General features: G+C 50.8%; 1 protein-coding gene across 1 annotated transcript in view; it reads left to right on the top strand.

The window, feature by feature from the left end:
* The window catches only part of DNAAF9 (dynein axonemal assembly factor 9), a 157,060-nt gene that overhangs the window by 57,261 nt on the left and 80,423 nt on the right, over positions 1–19,376 (top strand). Inside the window, exons 14-18 of the mRNA XM_068274655.1 lie at positions 4,396–4,472; positions 4,940–4,984; positions 5,137–5,182; positions 6,016–6,127; positions 15,475–15,545. Coding sequence (XP_068130756.1) covers positions 4,396–4,472; positions 4,940–4,984; positions 5,137–5,182; positions 6,016–6,127; positions 15,475–15,545 — 351 coding nt within the window. The remainder of the gene's footprint in view (positions 1–4,395; positions 4,473–4,939; positions 4,985–5,136; positions 5,183–6,015; positions 6,128–15,474; positions 15,546–19,376) is intronic.

Below are 19,376 nucleotides of genomic sequence, written 5' to 3'. Positions count from 1 at the left end.
CTTTGAGTTGATGCAAATGTATGCAGCTTGAAAATGAACCAATCGAATTTTACCTCAGCAGGATTTGATTGGTTAATTTTCAAGCTGCATAAAGTTGCGTAAAAATTTACATCAACTCAGTTATTTGCATCTATTTGACCATCACTATTGAGAGGCAGCCTTTAAATGGAACCTGAATTGAGAGTGATATGGAGGCTGCCACATTTATTTCCTACCAGTTGCCTGGCTATCCTGTTGGTTATTCTTGCATCAGTAGTGTCTGAATCACACACCTGAAACAAGCATGGAGCTAATCTAGTTCGATTTTGCCAGAAACATCTGATCTGCATGCTTGTTAAGGGACTATGGCTAAACACATTAGAGACAGAGGATCAGCAGAATAGTGAATTTGCATTGTTTAAAAGGAAATAAATAAGGCTAGCCTCCATATGGGCTGGTTCAGACGGACGTCTGCGTGGCGTCGCGTTTGGGGGCGTTGCGCCGGCTGCGCGGTCAGGCTTTCAGTAGCCTTCGTGCCGCATTCCGATGCTGTCGCGTTTTTCTTCCCCTAGGGGGACATTAGCCGTCGTGGTTGGAAGCTACATGTCGCTTCCAGGGGCAGCTCGAACACTAACGGAAATCGTGACCCGAACGCCGCGTTCGTGTAAACATGCGCAAAAGCTCAGTGACGTTCCGAACGCTTGCGGTAAACGCTCCGCAAGCGTCTGTCTGAACCATCCCTATATCTCTTACCTCGGGTTTTCTTTAGGCTAGTTACACACCAGAATGTTGCGTTTAGGGGACGTTATAGGGCACATAACGTGCACCTAACGCAACACCTGGTGCTCTCTGGTGTGGACGTCTGAGTGAGCCGCGTTGTGCAGCTCACTCTGGCGTCCGTGATGCGTACTCTTGGACGCATGCGGCATCACGTGGTCCCGCCCGGCCAATCGCCGCACAGAGCGGCCGCTCCAGGAAGTAAACACTGCACGTCACTGAGTGCAGTGAATATTAATTAGCCATGTGCCCGGCCGCTCTCCCCTCCTCCCCAACATGACTGAGCATGTGCAAACAGTCTAACGCGGCTTAGCCGCCTAGAACGCACAGCATGCAGCACTTTGCTGCGTTACAATGTAACGCAACGTGGGCAGTGTGAACAGCCCACTTGTGTTACATTGCTGTGTGTTGGGGGAGCGTTACAGGCTGCATTAACATGCGCCTGTAATGTCCCTGTGTGCAAGAAGCCTTAAGGAACATCTATCAGCATCTATTGAACTATCCATGTATTATTAGTAGTCCATTCTCAAGCTGGCCATACACTTACAGATTTCCACCCAATGTTGCAAAGCGTGCATCAAAAAGAGAAAGTGGGTACGCACATCCAATGCAAAAGGATAATTTATTTCACCCCTTAACTGACTTGTACTCCTCTTCTGTCAATGGTACTGTAGCCATTTTTGTTCCATTTTTATGGTGAAATAAATTATCCTTTTGCATTGGATGTGCGTACCCACTTTCTCTTTTTGATACAAGTATGGACATTTAACTTTGGGTACAGCACTCCGTCACGGTCCTGTGCACTGTATCTTCTACCGAATCTCTCAATGTTGCAAAGCAATCATTTATTTTCTTAAAAAGAATCGATTCAGAAAGAATCTTTTCGTACCACACACTGCACATCAATTTCCAATACATTTCAGCAGGGAATCTATTGAAAAAGGATCGAAATGCAGAGTTGTTCTGTTCAATGCAGTGCAAAGCTATAAGCCATCGATCTGCCAATCTTCTTGCCCTGCCCCCGATTGTTTTAAATCTTCCACCCTGTCCGATCGATACTTGGAATCGATTTTTAGTCAAAATCAAGCAAAAATTGAGCGAACTGACATATTGGGGAATCGATTCCCAGCAGATGAATCAAATTTGTAAGGAATCAAATGTGAAAATCGATAAGTGTTTGGCCACCTTTAGTTATGTGGAATGTTTTTAGTGGTTTTTTATTTTTTTTCCATTTTAGGTTACTTACACACTAAGACGCAACTTCTTAAGGTCGCATAACGTGCACCTAACGCAACGCGTGGTGGTGGCAGAGGACGTTAGCAAAGAGCCGCGTTAAGTGGAGACCACGTGAGCGGAACACTCCGCATCACGTGGTCCTGCCAGTGACGTCAGCACAGTGCAGTGAATATTAATTAGCCATGTGGCTAATCACTGCGCCTGTGCAAGCAGACTAATGCGGCAAAGCCGCTCTAACGCTATAGCATGCTGCACACTAAGATTGACGTGCAGCGTTACAATGTAACGCAACGTGGGCACTGTGTGAACAACCCATTGCAGTTATATTGCTGTGCGTTGGGGAGCGTTACAGGCTGCACTAACGTGCGCCTGTAACGTCCTTACTGTGAAAGCAGCCTTATGGTAAGACAAAATCCAGTGGATTGTACTTCATCACTTTGGCCGGCCTTTGTCTGTAGAGAAACGCTGTTCTGCCTTCTGGCAATCAGTGTGTTCTGCTGTATGGAGAGGAAAGTGGGAGGACGTGCGGGGGTGTGAAGCTGCTGTTGTGGGACACCTGCACACTGTTGTAATAGGTAGCAAAACAGTTGTTTTAAGTGACCTAAGTTGCGAGTGTTTATGGGCTTTTTTAAACTTGAAAAACTATTTATAGTTAGTCAAAGCTAGTTCAGCCTTAACCTCCTTGCCGGTCTAATTAACGCCGGCAAGGAGACAGCGCATAACTTTTTTTTAATTTTCATTTTTTTTAAAATCGTGTAGTGAGCCCAGGGTTTGCTACATGATAGCCGCTGAGCGGCGGCATCCCCTCACCCACTCTGATCGCCTTCGGCGATCAGAGTAAACAGGAAATCCCGTTGAGAACGGGATTTCCTGCAGGGCTTCCTCGGTCGCTATGGCGACGGGGTGGGATGACGTCACCGACGTCGGGACGTCACTGGGAATCCCGATCCGCCCCTCAGCGCTGCCTGCCACTGATTAGCCAGGCTGCGCAGGGGTCTGGGGCGGGGGGGGAGAGGGGGCGGCGCAGCGGGTAGCGGCGGCGATCGCGTATTACACGCAGCTAGCAAAGTGCTAGCTGTGTGTAGGAAAAAAAAATTATGCAAGGCCTGAGAAATCCTCCTGCGCAGGTTACCCTGAGCTGAGCTCGGGATAACCGGCAAGGAGGTTAAAGAGAAACTGTAACCAAGAATTGAACTTCATCCTAATCAGTAGCTGATACTCCCTTTCCCATGAGAAATCTTTATCTTTTCTCAAACGGATCAACGGGGGGGGGGGGGGGGGGGGGGGGGGGGTGGTCTGTATGGCTGATATTGTGGTGAAACCCCTCCCACAGTGTGATGTCAGGACCATGGTCCTGACCGTTTCCTTTCTGTAAACCTCATTGCATTGTGGGAAATAACTATTTACAGCTATTTCCAACTGCCAATAGCTATTTACAGCTGTTTCCAAAAACGAGCAGCATCTCCTTCCACTGACATCACCTGCCAGCAGTAAAAATGTCACCATGTGATAAATGTCAGAATGCAAATCGGGGAGAGGAAAGATTTTACAATGGGCAAACACTGACTAAATCATTTATACATAACTAGTAGACCCAAGCCCGTTTAAAAACGGGCTCTAGGTCTTTTTTCTGCTGCCGCCCGCCCCGCTCGTTCCCTGGTCCCGTCCAGCTGTCCATTACTGCGCACAAGCTCAGTAGCAAAAAAACAGGGACAGCTGGACGCAGCGACACAGAGATTTTATTGTATAGGATTATTGTAAAAATGAAGCACTTTTTTTTATTACATTATTTTCACTGGAGTTCCTCTTTGACAGCAATGTTGTAGATAAATAATCTACAAAGTGTTTAGACATTCCTGCGGGGTAACATAATTTGGCTGAATATGCTGTACCAGTCTGCCAGCACTCAGCATGTCAAGATAAAAATGTCACAGGAAATGTACACAGTGCATAGAGCAAGTGAGAAGTTCTGGAAACCCAGACCCAGTCCAAATCTGCTCCCAACCTGCAACCGGTCGGTTTTTGTTTTTTCCTCCATGTTGCCAATTGACTGAAATTCACCATGCTGCACGAATGACCGGTTTCAGCCGAAAATCGGTTGATTGGCAATCAATTTGTGGCATCATTTACTAGCTGATTCGATCAAATTCTCAAATGGGCCGGACTCTAATGCAAAAAATGGGTAAGTGTATGGCCACCGTAAGGAAAGCTGTTGTAGAAATGGAGTACATGGCATCCAGATCAAGGATTCTTATTGGCTGCTCTTAGCAGCTGCTGCTCCAGGCTGACTCCTCCTCTTGCGTTGGTATATATAAAGTTGTCTCTTTGTATTGAGCAGCTTGAGGGATAATTTCTCCTGCATCCACTGTGACCCGACTCTCACTATGTCTCCTATTCTTACAGGCAAAGGAAGTGGCCGAGCACAATTTCTGGATGTGGCTGGACTCCTTTAATCTTGTTCAAATGAGAACCGCTTTGAGGTTAGCTTTATTTTTTCTCTCTCTTTGTGTTTAAAATAGAGCCGACATGGGAATAAACATCAGAGTGAAAGCAGTTTAATTATGCTGTGATTTCATCCCTTATACAAGTCTACAAGCTAGGAGTGGAGGACAAATGAGTTACGTGATATATCAGACTAACAAATGTGTGATGCACACACTGGAGTTCTGACATAAGGCGGGAGTTGCCCTTATATAGGGTCTGGGTCTGTGACTGTCTCTGCCTGTGATTGAGCTGTCAGGAAAGCGATCACATGGGGGCTTTTCAGGCAGAGTCAGTCATTAGGAGAGATGGAAGGGCACAAAGCTGCAGTGATGGGCAACCACTTTTCATGACATTAAAGTACACCTGAGATGGGCGGTGGGGGAGAAGTTCCATTTTACTTACCTGGGCCTTCATCCAGCGTCCTCGGTGAGATGATAGTTGATTTTTGTTTTTCCCATTACAGGTCCAAAGTATCATTTCAGATTGAAGCTGTGAATAGTTTGGGCAGGTAAGGTACCTTTAGTGCTGCATTGTTGTGTAATTAGTGCCAGACATATCAATGTGCTTATTCTGTTGTTCCCACTTAGAGCTTTGCCAGTTGCCCGCAATGGGCCAGCGTTGTGCCACTTATTAATTGTGTATTCCTTTTATCTCTTACAGAGTAGTGCCATTAGACCATGACGATAGTACATATTTGATAAAGACCGTACGTATATATTTATATTTTCATTGCACTCAATATTAAAGCATGACTCTACATTTTTTTAATTTCTTATTTGTAACATTTCCTTGCTACTAATTAGTACTGCTGTAATGTGTATTTATGGCCACTTGTCACTAGGGGGCAGTGTGAGACAATAACAGAGGACTTCTGCTTTGTTTTTATATCCTCTGCTAACAGAGAGACCTCAAAGCATTCCAAGAATTTACAGCACAAGGAGTTCTGCCGACTGAGGTCAAAAGCAGCACACTATCTCCAACGAGATAATTTCTTTGAACCTGCTAATGGGATAAGGTGGCCACTAACTATACAATTTGCCAAACAATTGTTTGTTTCTGATCATTGGTACGATTGATTGAAAATGATTGTTCTGGACCACTAACGGACAAAAATAACCTATCCGATCAGATTGACGGTATCGGATTGGTTCAGAGATTTTCGGTACATTTGTGGTTCCGTGGTTCGATCATACGCAGTGTTCTCCCCAAACTCTTTTAGCCGGATGCTTCAACCGGCTAATTTTGGTGAGCGCCCAGCTGTCATCAGCTTGCCTCCTTATCCTCCTCCTATGCTTGAGTCGAGTTTCACCCGCCCTGCATTCCCCAGTTGCATCCCGCCCTCCTACGTTTTCATGCCACCCGGCTGGAAACATTTTCTGGGGAGAAAACTGAATTATGAATTATCTCAAACAAAGTGAATTGTATCTTTAGTGGCCACCTTTTTCTTCAACCAAGCTGCAGACCATTTTATCAGACTAGCGCTATGAGAAATACTTTGAGCTTTAACCCTCAGTGACCCGTCACCTTGTCATCTTTCAGGCTTCCATGGCAGTCTATGACATTCCCGACCTGCACGGGGCCAGAGGAAACCTGGGGTCCATTGTGTTTTCTGAAACCTTCCTGAAGTCTGAGATACCCGTCAGAGACAAAGGTATGTCCTGGTTACTGTGTGTGGCAATAATATGGCAGTGTTCATCCTGGCACTAAAGCGCTCCATTTAGCAGAACGGTTCCAATCCTATGCAAAGCAATGCGATCCATTCACATCAGTCCATTTGGTCCGGTCTGATAAGTGAAATGCAACTTTGAGTCCAGCACAACATATCCGGAGGGGATGACTATGGAGGCTGATGGAATCAATGTTCTCACTAGGTTGCTTGCCACGTCTGTTTTCACAAAATACTCACCTGCTGCCATCCATTTGCCACTCTTGACGCTGTCCATTTGGGTCCCTGCACTAAACAAACGCCGGTATACCGATTTCAGCCCCATCAGAAGCATCAGGCTAAAATTTGGTTTGCAATAGACCCATAAGAAGGATTTCCATTGGTCCTTTTCAAACCAATGGGAGCCTAATGCCTCTTAGATCTATATACTGGCGTCTCTAGTGTGCAGAGACCCAAATGGACGGCAGCAATGGAGGAGCACAGGTACTGAGTGGGTGGCGATACGAAAACGGAAAAGAAGCCTTTGTGACAAACTTGTTCAATTTAAACGGAAAACAGATCAGTTTTTACAAGATCAGTTTCGCATCTGGTACAGTGTAAACCCGGCTTATTACTTAGAGGAACTCCAGTGAAAATAATGTAATAAAAAAAGTGCTTAATTTTTACAATAATTATGTATAAATGATTTGGTCAGTGTTTGCCCATTGTAAAATCTTTCCTTTCCCTCATTTACATTCTGCCATTTACCACATGGTGACATTTTTACTGCTGGCAGGTGATGTCAATGGAAGGAGATGCTGCTTGCTTTTTTGGCAGTTGTAAACAGCTATTTCCCACAATGCAACGAGGTTCACAGATAGGAAACTGCCAGGACCATGGTCCTGACAGTTTCCTGTGGGAGGGGTTTCACCACAATATCAGCCATACAGAGCCCCCTGATGATCCGTTTGAGCAAAAGGTTTCTCATAGGAAGGTGGGTAGAGATGAAGCCGGCACCATCCGTTGTAATTTATTGCTCTTTTGTTGTAGTAAAGCATGACAGCAAAAAACAGGCAACATTTCAAGGCTGCACGCATCTTTGTCAAGCTATGCTGTCAATCAATCACATATCACAGAATCACATGGGTTTAAATAGTATGCATGGTTAAGCAGCAGCCAATACAATTCAAACTGTTATCCTCCAATCATAATGGTCCTCCATAGATCAGACCTGATGGGGAACTACTTTGCTGCAATGCTATAGGATCAAGGAAGTCTGGTTTCTCCAACACCCACTCACCTTGAATCGCGGCGTCCGACTTCCTTTGTCCGCCCCTTTCTGCTTAGTGCTCCAAAGCCCCGCCCTTGGCAGACCTAATAGGAGCCTCGCAGGATGACGCACTAGGGGTGGTGCGCAGAGCCGTCCCTGTGCGAATGGGCAGACGAGTGGGGACGCAAGCGTCTGGAACAGCCGCTGACATCACCTGGTGTTTACAAGGAAGCCGGGGCTGCGAGCCAATAGAAAACCACATACCAAGATGCGACGAAAACGTTGCATCAGATGTATATAATAATGCGACCAAATGAGGGTGCACTCTCCCAGAAGCACATGGCTAATTACCATATGTAAATAAACATTATCTACTCAGATGTGACGATAACGCCGCATCAGGCATATACAGTGATTGAAACGTTGCCTGTTTTTTGCTGTCATGCTTTAACCTCTTGAGGACTGCAGTGTTAAACCCCCCCTAAAGACCAGGCAATTTTTCAATAAATTGGCCACTGCAGCTTTAAGGTCAAGCTGCAGGGCGGCACAACACAGCACACACGTGATTCTTCCCCCCCCTTTTCTCCCCACCAACAGAGCTCTCTGTTGGTGGGGTCTGATCGCCCCCCCCAATGTTTGTTTGTATTTGTTTTTGTGTTTTTTTTTTTTTTTTCAAAAATGTCTTTTTTTTTAAATGAATTGGAAACCTCCCTCCCCCGCTAGCCAATCCCCGTGATCAGCTGTCATACGCTTCAGCCTATGACAGCCGATCACCTCTGCTGCTCAGGAGGGGACAGCCGTGTCACAGTGCTGTCCCCAGTACAGCGCTGCTGCTGATCACATGCTGTACATGTAAATAGACGGCGATTACGCAACCGCCGCTCGGAGACTGAAGGCGGAGCTCTGCTCCGCCCACCAAGCAGGAGATGCGCACGCACCCTGCGCGCATTCTCCTGCAAAACGCAGCCCCAGGACTTTACGCCAGATGGCTTCAGGCGGTCCTGGGGCTGCCGCCGCGGCCACGCCCATTGGCGTGACGCGGGCGGCAACAGGTTAATACAATAAAAGAGCAATAAATTACAACGGATGGTGCCGGCTTCATCTCTACTACTGGAACCTGAGCCGGAGTGCTGCCGGATCATTAGCCTGGCTCATCGATTACAAGCACCAAGAGGTGTGCATCACACTACTATCTGTACATAGGAAAGGGGGTATCAGCCACTGAATGGGATGAAGTTCAATTCATGTTCATGGTTTATCTTTAAATGACTTTTATCACAATGGCATTACAGGCAGAGAGCAGAACAGGGAGCGCGCTGGAGTTCTCCACTCCTTGCTCTAAACCAGGCTTTCTCAACCAGGGTTCCCTGGAACCCCAGGGTTCCTTGAGTACTCTGCAGGGGTTCCTTGGCATTTTCCCCCATCGTGGTGGAAGTATAATAGAGCACACAATAGTAGGTGGTACTGAAACAAGAAGCACTAAATTGGGGATCAGGAGACAGTATAAGGAGTGGCAGAGTAATGGGGGTAGTGAAATAAACAGCCACACATACTTTTAAAGACCACGCCTCCTGCAAAATAAATGCAGTGGTTCCTCCAGATCAAAAAATTGTTTGCAGGGGTTCCTTGAGAACCAAAAGTTATTTGCAGGGTTCCTCCAGGGTAAAAAGGTTGAGAAAGGCTGCTCTAAACTGACTGAACTTTGTATTCAGACATAAACAGCCGCATCCTGAGCTGAACGTGGCAAGTGGAAAAGCCAATGTTTACCCGGCGGGTGTGATTATTTACTCTGGTGCTGCCTTTTTGGGCTGTTAACCACACCGGTCTATTTCAGGACACATAAACATGACAGTCAGAGGCAGAATAATAATCCGACCTTGTTCTAAATAATGTTACAAAGGATGGATTTCCTCCTGGGTGACAAGTTTACTTCTATCTGTGGGAAATAAGATCACAGTAACAAAACATTAGTCACTCTGGTGGCGTCTTGCTTGTTTTCTTATTATATATTATTATCTGTTATTCTGCCTCCCCGTGTCTTGTGCAAGTTGTTACATGTCTCTGTACGAAGCCGTGTAATGTAAGTGAAATGCAATTTCCCATTTATGTATGTATTTATACACACGAGTCCCACAAGAACAGTATTTGATAAGGGGTAACGGATGAACCCCATCCTTAAAGGATTTCTGAGGCCATTAAAAAAAATTAGCTTTACTTTCTTGTTGGTTCTTGCTGGACCTAGAGATCACGTGTGTCCCTTGTCACAGCTCCTGGGTCCCTCTGGCAGCCTCTGCAGTATCACCGACCCCTGATGGGTCCGTGTCTTCTGTGCATGCAGAAGAGCAGGCCCAAGATTGTGGGGGCATTAGAAGGGAGCAGGGCTGAGATTGTGGAGCCACTAGAGGGAGCAGGCCTGAGATTGTGGGGACACTAGATGGAGCAGGCCTGAGATTGTGGGGACACTAGAGGGAGCAGGCCTGAGATTGTGGAGCCACTAGAGGGAGCAGGGCTGTGATTGTGGGGACACTAGAGGGAGCAGGCCTGAGATTGTGGAGCCACTAGAGGGAGCAGGCCTGAGATTGTGGAGCCACTAGAGGGAGCAGGCCTGAGACTGTGGGGACACTAGAGGGAGCAGGTCTGAGATTGTGGGGACACTAGAGGGAGCAGGGCTGTGATTGTGGAGCCACTAGAAGGAGCAGGGCTGAGATTGTAGAGCCACTAGAGTGAAGCAGGGCTGTGATTGTGGAGCCACTAGAGGGAGCAGGGCTGAGATTGTGGAGCCACTAGAGGGAGCAGGGCTGAGATTGTGGCGCCACTAGAGGGAGCAGGGCTGAGATTGTGGCGCCACTAGAGGGAGCAGGGCTGAGATTGTGGAGCCACTAGAGGGAGCAGGGCTGAGATTGTGGAGCCACTAGAGGGAGCAGGGCTGAGATTGTGGAGCCACTAGAGGGAGCAGGGCTGAGACTGTGGGGCCACTAGAGGCAGCAGGGCTGAGACTGTGGGGCCACTAGAGGGAGCAGGGCTGAGACTGTGGGGCCACTAGAGGCAGCAGGGCTGAGACTGTGGGGCCACTAGAGGCAGCAGGGCTGAGACTGTGGGGCCACTAGAGGCAGCAGGGCTGAGACTGTGGGGCCACTAGAGGCAGCAGGGCTGAGACTGTGGGGCCACTAGAGGCAGCAGGGCTGAGACTGTGGGGCCACTAGAGGCAGCAGGGCTGAGACTGTGGGGCCACTAGAGGGAGCAGGGCTGAGACTGTGGGGCCACTAGAGGGAGCAGGGCTGAGACTGTGGGGCCACTAGAGGGAGCAGGGCTGAGACTGTGGGGCCACTAGAGGGAGCAGGGCTGAGACTGTGGGGCCACTAGAGGGAGCAGGGCTGAGCCTGTGGGGCCACTAGAGGGAGCAGGGCTGAGCCTGTGGGGCCACTAGAGGGAGCAGGGCTGAGCCTGTGGGGCCACTAGAGGGAGCAGGGCTGAGCCTGTGGGGCCACTAGAGGGAGCAGGGCTGAGCCTGTGGGGCCACTAGAGGGAGCAGGGCTGAGCCTGTGGGGCCACTAGAGGGAGCAGGGCTGAGCCTGTGGGGCCACTAGAGGGAGCAGGGCTGAGCCTGTGGGGCCACTAGAGGGAGCAGGGCTGAGCCTGTGGGGCCACTAGAGGGAGCAGGGCTGAGACTGTGGGTCCACTAGAGGGAGCAGGGCTGAGACTGTGGGTCCACTAGAGGGAGCAGGGCTGAGACTGTGGGTCCACTAGAGGGAGCAGGGCTGAGACTGTGGGTCCACTAGAGGGAGCAGGGCTGAGACTGTGGGTCCACTAGAGGGAGCAGGGCTGAGACTGTGGGTCCACTAGAGGGAGCAGGGCTGAGACTGTGGGTCCACTAGAGGGAGCAGGGCTGAGACTGTGGGTCCACTAGAGGGAGCAGGGCTGAGACTGTGGGTCCACTAGAGGGAGCAGGGCTGAGACTGTGGGTCCACTAGAGGGAGCAGGGCTGAGACTGTGGGTCCACTAGAGGGAGCAGGGCTGAGATTGTGGGTCCACTAGAGGGAGCAGGGCTGAGATTGTGGGTCCACTAGAGGGAGCAGGGCTGAGATTGTGGAGCCACTAGAGGGAGCAGGGCTGAGACTGTGGGTCCACTAGAGGGAGCAGGGCTGAGACTGTGGGTCCACTAGAGGGAGCAGGGCTGAGATTGTGGAGCCACTAGAGGGAGCAGGGCTGAGATTGTGGAGCCACTAGAGGGAGCAGGGCTGAGATTGTGGAGCCACTAAAGGGAGCAGGGCTGAGACTGTGGGGCCACTAGAGGCAGCAGGGCTGAGACTGTGGGGCCACTAGAGGCAGCGGGGCTGAGACTGTGGGGCCACTAGAGGGAGCGGGGATGAGACTGTGGGGCCACTAGAGGCAGCGGGGCTGAGACTGTGGGGCCACTAGAGGGAGCGGGGCTTAGACTGTGGGGCCACTAGAGGGAGCGGGGCTGAGACTGTGGGGCCACTAGAGGGAGCGGGGCAGAGACTGTGGGGCCACTAGAGGGAGCAGGGCTGAGACTGTGGGGCCACTAGAGGGAGCAGGGCTGAGACTGTGGGGCCACTAGAGGGAGCAGGGCTGAGACTGTGGGGCCACTAGAGGGAGCAGGGCAGAGACTGTGGGGCCACTAGAGGGAGCAGGGCTGAGCCTGTGGGGCCACTAGAGGGAGCAGGGCTGAGCCTGTGGGGCCACTAGAGGGAGCAGGGCTGAGCCTGTGGGGCCACTAGAGGGAGCAGGGCTGAGCCTGTGGGGCCACTAGAGGGAGCAGGGCTGAGCCTGTGGGGCCACTAGAGGGAGCAGGGCTGAGCCTGTGGGGCCACTAGAGGGAGCAGGGCTGAGCCTGTGGGGCCACTAGAGGGAGCAGGGCTGAGCCTGTGGGGCCACTAGAGGGAGCAGGGCTGAGCCTGTGGGGCCACTAGAGGGAGCAGGGCTGAGCCTGTGGGGCCACTAGAGGGAGCAGGGCTGAGCCTGTGGGGCCACTAGAGGGAGCAGGGCTGAGACTGTGGGGCCACTAGAGGGAGCAGCGCTGAGACTGTGAGGCCACTAGAGGGAGCAGCGCTGAGGCTGTGGGGCCACTAGAGGGAGCAGGGCTGAGGCTGTGGGTCCACTAGAGGGAGCAGGGCTGAGACTGTGGGGCCACTAGAGGGAGCAGGGCTGAGACTGTGGGGCCACTAGAGGGAGCAGGGCTGAGACTGTGGGGCCACTAGAGAGAGCAGGGCTGAGACTGTGGGGCCACTAGAGGGAGCAGGGCTGAGACTGTGGGGCCACTAGAGGGAGCAGGGCTGAGACTGTGGGGCCACTAGAGGGGGCAGGGCTGAGACTGTGGGGCCACTAGAGGGGGCAGGGCTGAGACTGTGGGGCCACTAGAGGGGGCAGGGCTGAGACTGTGGGGCCACTAGAGGGAGCAGGGCTGAGACTGTGGGGCCACTAGAGGGAGCAGGGCTGAGACTGTGGGGCCACTAGAGGGAGCAGGGCTGAGACTGTGGGGCCACTAGAGGGAGCAGGGCTGAGACTGTGGGGCCACTAGAGGGAGCAGGGCTGAGACTGTGGGGCCACTAGAGGGAGCAGGGCTGAGACTGTGGGGCCACTAGAGGGAGCAGGGCTGAGACTGTGGGGCCACTAGAGGCAGCAGGGCTGAGACTGTGCGGCCACTAGAGGCAGCAGGGCTGAGACTGTGGGGCCACTAGAGGGAGCAGCGCTGAGACTGTGGGGCCACTAGAGGGAGCAGCGCTGAGACTGTGGGGCCACTAGAGGGAGCAGGGCTGAGGCTGTGGGGCCACTAGAGGGAGCAGGGCTGAGACTGTGGGGCCACTAGAGGGAGCAGGGCTGAGACTGTGGGGCCACTAGAGGGAGCAGGGCTGAGACTGTGGGGCCACTAGAGGGAGCAGGGCTGAGACTGTGGGGCCACTAGAGGGAGCAGGGCTGAGACTGTGGGGCCACTAGAGGGAGCAGTGCTGAGACTGTGGGGCCACTAGAGGGAGCAGGGCTGAGACTGTGGGGCCACTAGAGGGAGCAGGGCTGAGACTGTGGGGCCACTAGAGGGAGCAGGGCTGAGCCTGTGGGGCCACTAGAGGGAGCAGGGCTGAGCCTGTGGGGCCACTAGAGGGAGCAGGGCTGAGCCTGTGGGGCCACTAGAGGGAGCAGGGCTGAGCCTGTGGGGCCACTAGAGGGAGCAGGGCTGAGCCTGTGGGGCCACTAGAGGGAGCAGGGCTGAGACTGTGGGTCCACTAGAGGGAGCAGGGCTGAGACTGTGGGTCCACTAGAGGGAGCAGGGCTGAGACTGTGGGTCCACTAGAGGGAGCAGGGCTGAGACTGTGGGTCCACTAGAGGGAGCAGGGCTGAGACTGTGGGTCCACTAGAGGGAGCAGGGCTGAGACTGTGGGTCCACTAGAGGGAGCAGGGCTGAGACTGTGGGTCCACTAGAGGGAGCAGGGCTGAGACTGTGGGTCCACTAGAGGGAGCAGGGCTGAGACTGTGGGTCCACTAGAGGGAGCAGGGCTGAGACTGTGGGTCCACTAGAGGGAGCAGGGCTGAGACTGTGGGTCCACTAGAGGGAGCAGGGCTGAGACTGTGGGTCCACTAGAGGGAGCAGGGCTGAGACTGTGGAGCCACTAGAGGGAGCAGGGCTGAGATTGTGGAGCCACTTGAGGGAGCAGGGCTGAGACTGTGGGTCCACTAGAGGGAGCAGGGCTGAGACTGTGGAGCCACTAGAGGGAGCAGGGCTGAGATTGTGGAGCCACTAGAGGGAGCAGGGCTGAGATTGTGGAGCCACTAGAGGGAGCAGGGCTGAGCCTGTGGGGCCACTAGAGGGAGCAGGGCTGAGCCTGTGGGGCCACTAGAGGGAGCAGGGCTGAGCCTGTGGGGCCACTAGAGGGAGCAGGGCTGAGCCTGTGGGGCCACTAGAGGGAGCAGGGCTGAGACTGTGGGTCCACTAGAGGGAGCAGGGCTGAGACTGTGGGTCCACTAGAGGGAGCAGGGCTGAGACTGTGGGTCCACTAGAGGGAGCAGGGCTGAGACTGTGGGTCCACTAGAGGGAGCAGGGCTGAGACTGTGGGTCCACTAGAGGGAGCAGGGCTGAGACTGTGGGTCCACTAGAGGGAGCAGGGCTGAGACTGTGGGTCCACTAGAGGGAGCAGGGCTGAGATTGTGGAGCCACTAGAGGGAGCAGGGCTGAGATTGTGGAGCCACTTGAGGGAGCAGGGCTGAGACTGTGGGTCCACTAGAGGGAGCAGGGCTGAGATTGTGGAGCCACTAGAGGGAGCAGGGCTGAGATTGTGGAGCCACTAAAGGGAGCAGGGCTGAGACTGTGGGGCCACTAGAGGCAGCGGGGCTGAGACTGTGGGGCCACTAGAGGCAGCGGGGCTGAGACTGTGGGGCCACTAGAGGCAGCGGGGCTGAGACTGTGGGGCCACTAGAGGGAGCGGGGATGAGACTGTGGGGCCACTAGAGGCAGCGGGGCTGAGACTGTGGGGCCACTAGAGGGAGCGGGGCTTAGACTGTGGGGCCACTAGAGGGAGCAGGGCTGAGACTGTGGGGCCACTAGAGGGAGCAGGGCTGAGACTGTGGGGCCACTAGAGGGAGCAGGGCTGAGACTGTGGGGCCACTAGAGGGAGCAGGGCAGAGACTGTGGGGCCACTAGAGGGAGCAGGGCTGAGACTGTGGGGCCACTAGAGGGAGCAGGGCTGAGACTGTGGGGCCACTAGAGGGAGCAGGGCTGAGACTGTGGGGCCACTAGAGGGAGCAGGGCTGAGACTGTGGGGCCACTAGAGGGAGCAGGGCTGAGACTGTGGGGTCACTAGAGGGAGCAGGGCTGAGACTGTGGGTCCACTAGAGGGAGCAGGCCTGTGATTGTGGAGCCACTAGAGGGAGCAGAGCTGAGACTGTGGGGTCACTAGAGGCAGCAGGCCTTAGATTGAGGGACTTCCTGCATACTCAGGAAAGTATTGCGCTATAACAAGTGTACTTGCTGGCACTTGCATTGTGCAACCTTATTTTATAATACTGGATGTTCTTTTTCGGTCTATTTGCCTTATTTGTCTTCTGACATTCCAGTGTGCCCATTTTTTTACAGATGGAGAGATCACTTCGGATAACAGCTATGTCATACTTACTGCTGCTGTACCTCGTTATATGTCGTGGCTTGTGAGTAATGCCTGCTTTTCCCAGTAATCATCATATCATTGTATGGTGGGTGACAACAGGCCTAGAAGTACTACAGAGGGACTTTATCTGCCGTGTGCGCTGCAGTGATCTGTCCTCTACATCCAGCTCCTCTCCTGCTGTACAGTCTGCCAACATCCAAGACTAATGCTGGGAATACACGGTTCGTTTTTGCCTTCGTTTAAACCTTCGATTCATTCGGTAAACGAATCGAGTGTTGAAAACGTATGTGAAAATAGTCATAATCTCATTATAGTTTCGATTAATAGACCCCAAAAACGAACAACTAGTGATCGAACATGTTTGATATTATCTCTCTTTATCCATCTAATCGAGCCATTGGTAGGCTTGATGGCTGTTCAGATCGATTATATATTCGTTTATGCTAGTCCGTCCCTGTAAAAAGGGATTTTCGTTTCGTTTCTTTGCAGCCTTCGATCATTGGAAAAACGAAACCATCAGAATCGAAAAAAAAACGAAACCGTGGGTGGTGATATTAACCGTATGATCGATTATTTCGGGATCGAAACGGACAAAAGGCACAATCGAAACGAAGGTTTAAACGAAGGCAAAAACGAACCGTGTATTCCCAGCATTACTCCTTTGAAGGACCTTGCCACAAGAAACTGCCGAGTGCTCTGACACAGCCTCTAAGCCGTGTGAAAATGGAATGTAATTAGTTTATAGGAGATCACAGCGGGGCTTAAATTCTGTCGGCACAAATTGCGATAATTGCTGTAAATGCAGGTACACAGGAGCTTTCCAAGATGGGCAATTTACCCTTCAGCTTTTTGTGCACGCAGGTGACAGGTGACAATTCCTGCATGAATCGGAGAGGACAAACACTAGCGTCACCTCTGGAAATCAACCACACATCCCAGCATTAAGGGGCCCATGCACTTAACGATTTTCCCGCCGGTATACAGCAGATTCGATCACTGTGATCGAATCTGCTGTGAAATCGTTGCGCAAACGCTGACAGAACTATCGATTTCCGTCCGAAATCAATCGTTCCCGTCGATCCGTCCGTGCAGAAGATTTTGCTCGATCGCCGGCGGGTCGGGATCGCGTCGATAGCAACTGACGCCAGCGGTAATGAATTGCCTGTTACGGCCGGCACGGCTCACCCGGTCTTCGCTGTCTTCTTCTCCGCTCTGGGCTCCGGGTCCGGCTGGCTTCACTAAACTTCCTGTCCCGGCAGGAAGTTTAAACAGTAGAGCACCCTCTACTGTTTAAACTTCCACCGGCAGGAAGTTCAGTGAAGCCAGCCAGACCCGGAGACCAGCGCGGAGAAGAAGACATCGAAGACCGGGGGAGTCGCGCCGGCCGGAGCAGGTAATGTATAGCTGGTGGGCAGGCGGCGGCGGCAGCTTAACAGATTGTGATCGGTTTCATGCTGAAATGGATTCACAATCTGTTTGCAATAAAGGCAGCCATACGATCCCTCTCTGATCAGATTTGATCAGAGAGGGATCTATCGGTTGGTCGATCTGATGGCAAATCGACCAGTGTATGGCCACCTTAAGAAATGGTAGCCTCTCAATCAGGCTGATAACCATCATATGAGGAGCTCACAAGGATGGGCAAATACACAGAGCAACATAGAGAAATGCTATTTAGAGAGTTTAGCTGTCTAATTCCCCCTCATTTGTGTCTAATCACAACTGTAATTTGATCTCTCTCCCATGTCACATGACTGCCATGGCAGATACGCTCATTTGAAAGCGTGGAATGTTAACAATATGTTTGCTTCCATGGAAACAGGAAATAGAAACAGTGCAGATTTATTGCAGGATGTGTATCAGCTGCAACAAATATCCAACAGGCATATGTGGGTTAAGCCCTTCTGCCGGTGCCAAGGCTAATCTTCTAACATTGTCTAATGTTGGAAGCATCCGCATCCTACGCATACAATGCAGTGTTCTCCCCAGAATTTTCTTCCAGCCGGGTGACAGCGAGATGAGAGAATGTAGGACTGGCAATTCTCTGCACAACTCTGCTTACAGTATAGGACAGTGGTCCTCAAACTAAGGCCCGCGGCCCGAATGCGGCCCCCTGAGGCTTTTTTACCGGCCCCCCACACACAAAATATATTACTTATTGATGCGGTCAGCTACATCTTTAAATATTGTTGGTACGCATATAGAATAGCAGTGCTGACACCACCCATCCACATGGAAGCCAGAAAACAGTAATTCGCTGGTTTCCAATCAAATTCCACATCAGGTTACACTGCTATCCAATTGGACTGCAGGTTGTCACATGGGTATGTTTCACTGTCTGGCCTGGAAAGACGACTACATCACTTTATGTATACTCTGGCTCCCAAGCAGTCTAAAGTATGTTGACCCGGCCCTTGACCCAAAATGTTTGGGGACCCCTGGTATAGGAGGAGATGAGCCGATGACAGCCGGTTGGTCACCAAAACTAGTCGGGTGGAGCACCCGGCTAAAAGAGCTTGGGGAGAACCCTGCAATGAAGCATATCCACGATTGGACACATGTCTGATATAGGATAAAATAGGATAAAAGCCTGAGAACAGACTTGCCTGAGGTCATCCGCAGGGTCATGAGCCCCTAACCTCTTGGGTGCAATCTGACATCAGTAGGGACCACCAGCAGCTTTCCCCTGTGCCTCTGAACACCAAACCATGCGCAGAATAAAAAATGGTAGTCGCTCCATCAGGCCAACAACCATCATATGAGGAGTTCACAAGGCTGGGTAAATACACAGAGCAAAATTTCATAGTACACAGGAATAAAATGTGGGGACATCTCGTGGACAAAAAGTAAAAATACACTAATACATTTTAAAAAAAAACCTTTGTTAGTTATTAAACCCTTCTACCCTTCTACCCCCTGCAACCCATCCCCCCCCCCCCCCCCCCTCGACCCAAACAAAACAAAAACACATTACCTTAGGGACTTTGTTTTTCATGAGGGTATATATTCTTATATTTGAAAATAAGCGCTTGTAATCATTGATGGGTATAGAAGACAGAAAAAATACACCCTTTATAAAAAAAAATTGTCACTATACATTGTACCAGGGACATAGTTTTAAATGTTGTAATAACTCGGACAAATGGGCAAATAATACGTGTGGGTTTTATTTACAGTAGTAGCACTTTTTATTTTTAAACTTTAATTGTTGAACAATGAAGAATAATTACTTTTTTATTTTTTTTACTTATTATTCCCTTTAAAATGCATAGGAAATAAAATAATTCTTAGCAAAAAGTACCACCAAAAGAAAGCCTGATTTAGAGTGGAAAAAAACAAAACACTATATAGATCATTTTGGTGTGATAAGTAGCAATAAAGTTATTAGCGAATGAATGGGAGCAGTGAAATGTGAAAATTGCTGTGGTTTTTATGGGTAAGTAACCTATAGTGTGGAAGAGGTTAATACTGAAATGGACCTGACTCATGAGATCTGGAAGAGAACTGGAGCTCCTGCCTGTAGCAATAAAAAAATCAACACATATATCCAGGCACATCACCTCTAGTTAGGACATTAAATAAGTTATTAAGGAAAGGGAGGTGCTGAAGGGGGTGTGGCCAGAAAACAGCAAAAATCTATTAACCCTTCACACTCTTGCATGCAAATGTTCAAACAAATGCATTCACAGATTTACTCATACAGGCACAACTGTTATCCCTACAGCTAAGTTAAAAGCCGGGGTCTTAGCTCACAGAAGAATGCATTCTTATGCTTAATCACCTACAATGCACAGAAGTTCCCAGGTAAACATAGGTGTCCCTACTCTGGCCCTGTAACATGCATAGTGCAGACATGCAAACACATTCATTG

Source organism: Hyperolius riggenbachi, chromosome 1 (assembly GCF_040937935.1).
Source record: "Hyperolius riggenbachi isolate aHypRig1 chromosome 1, aHypRig1.pri, whole genome shotgun sequence".
Taxonomy (NCBI): domain Eukaryota; kingdom Metazoa; phylum Chordata; class Amphibia; order Anura; family Hyperoliidae; genus Hyperolius; species Hyperolius riggenbachi.
The sequence above is the reverse complement of the archived record's forward strand: the minus strand, read 5'-3'. Positions and strand labels throughout refer to the sequence as shown.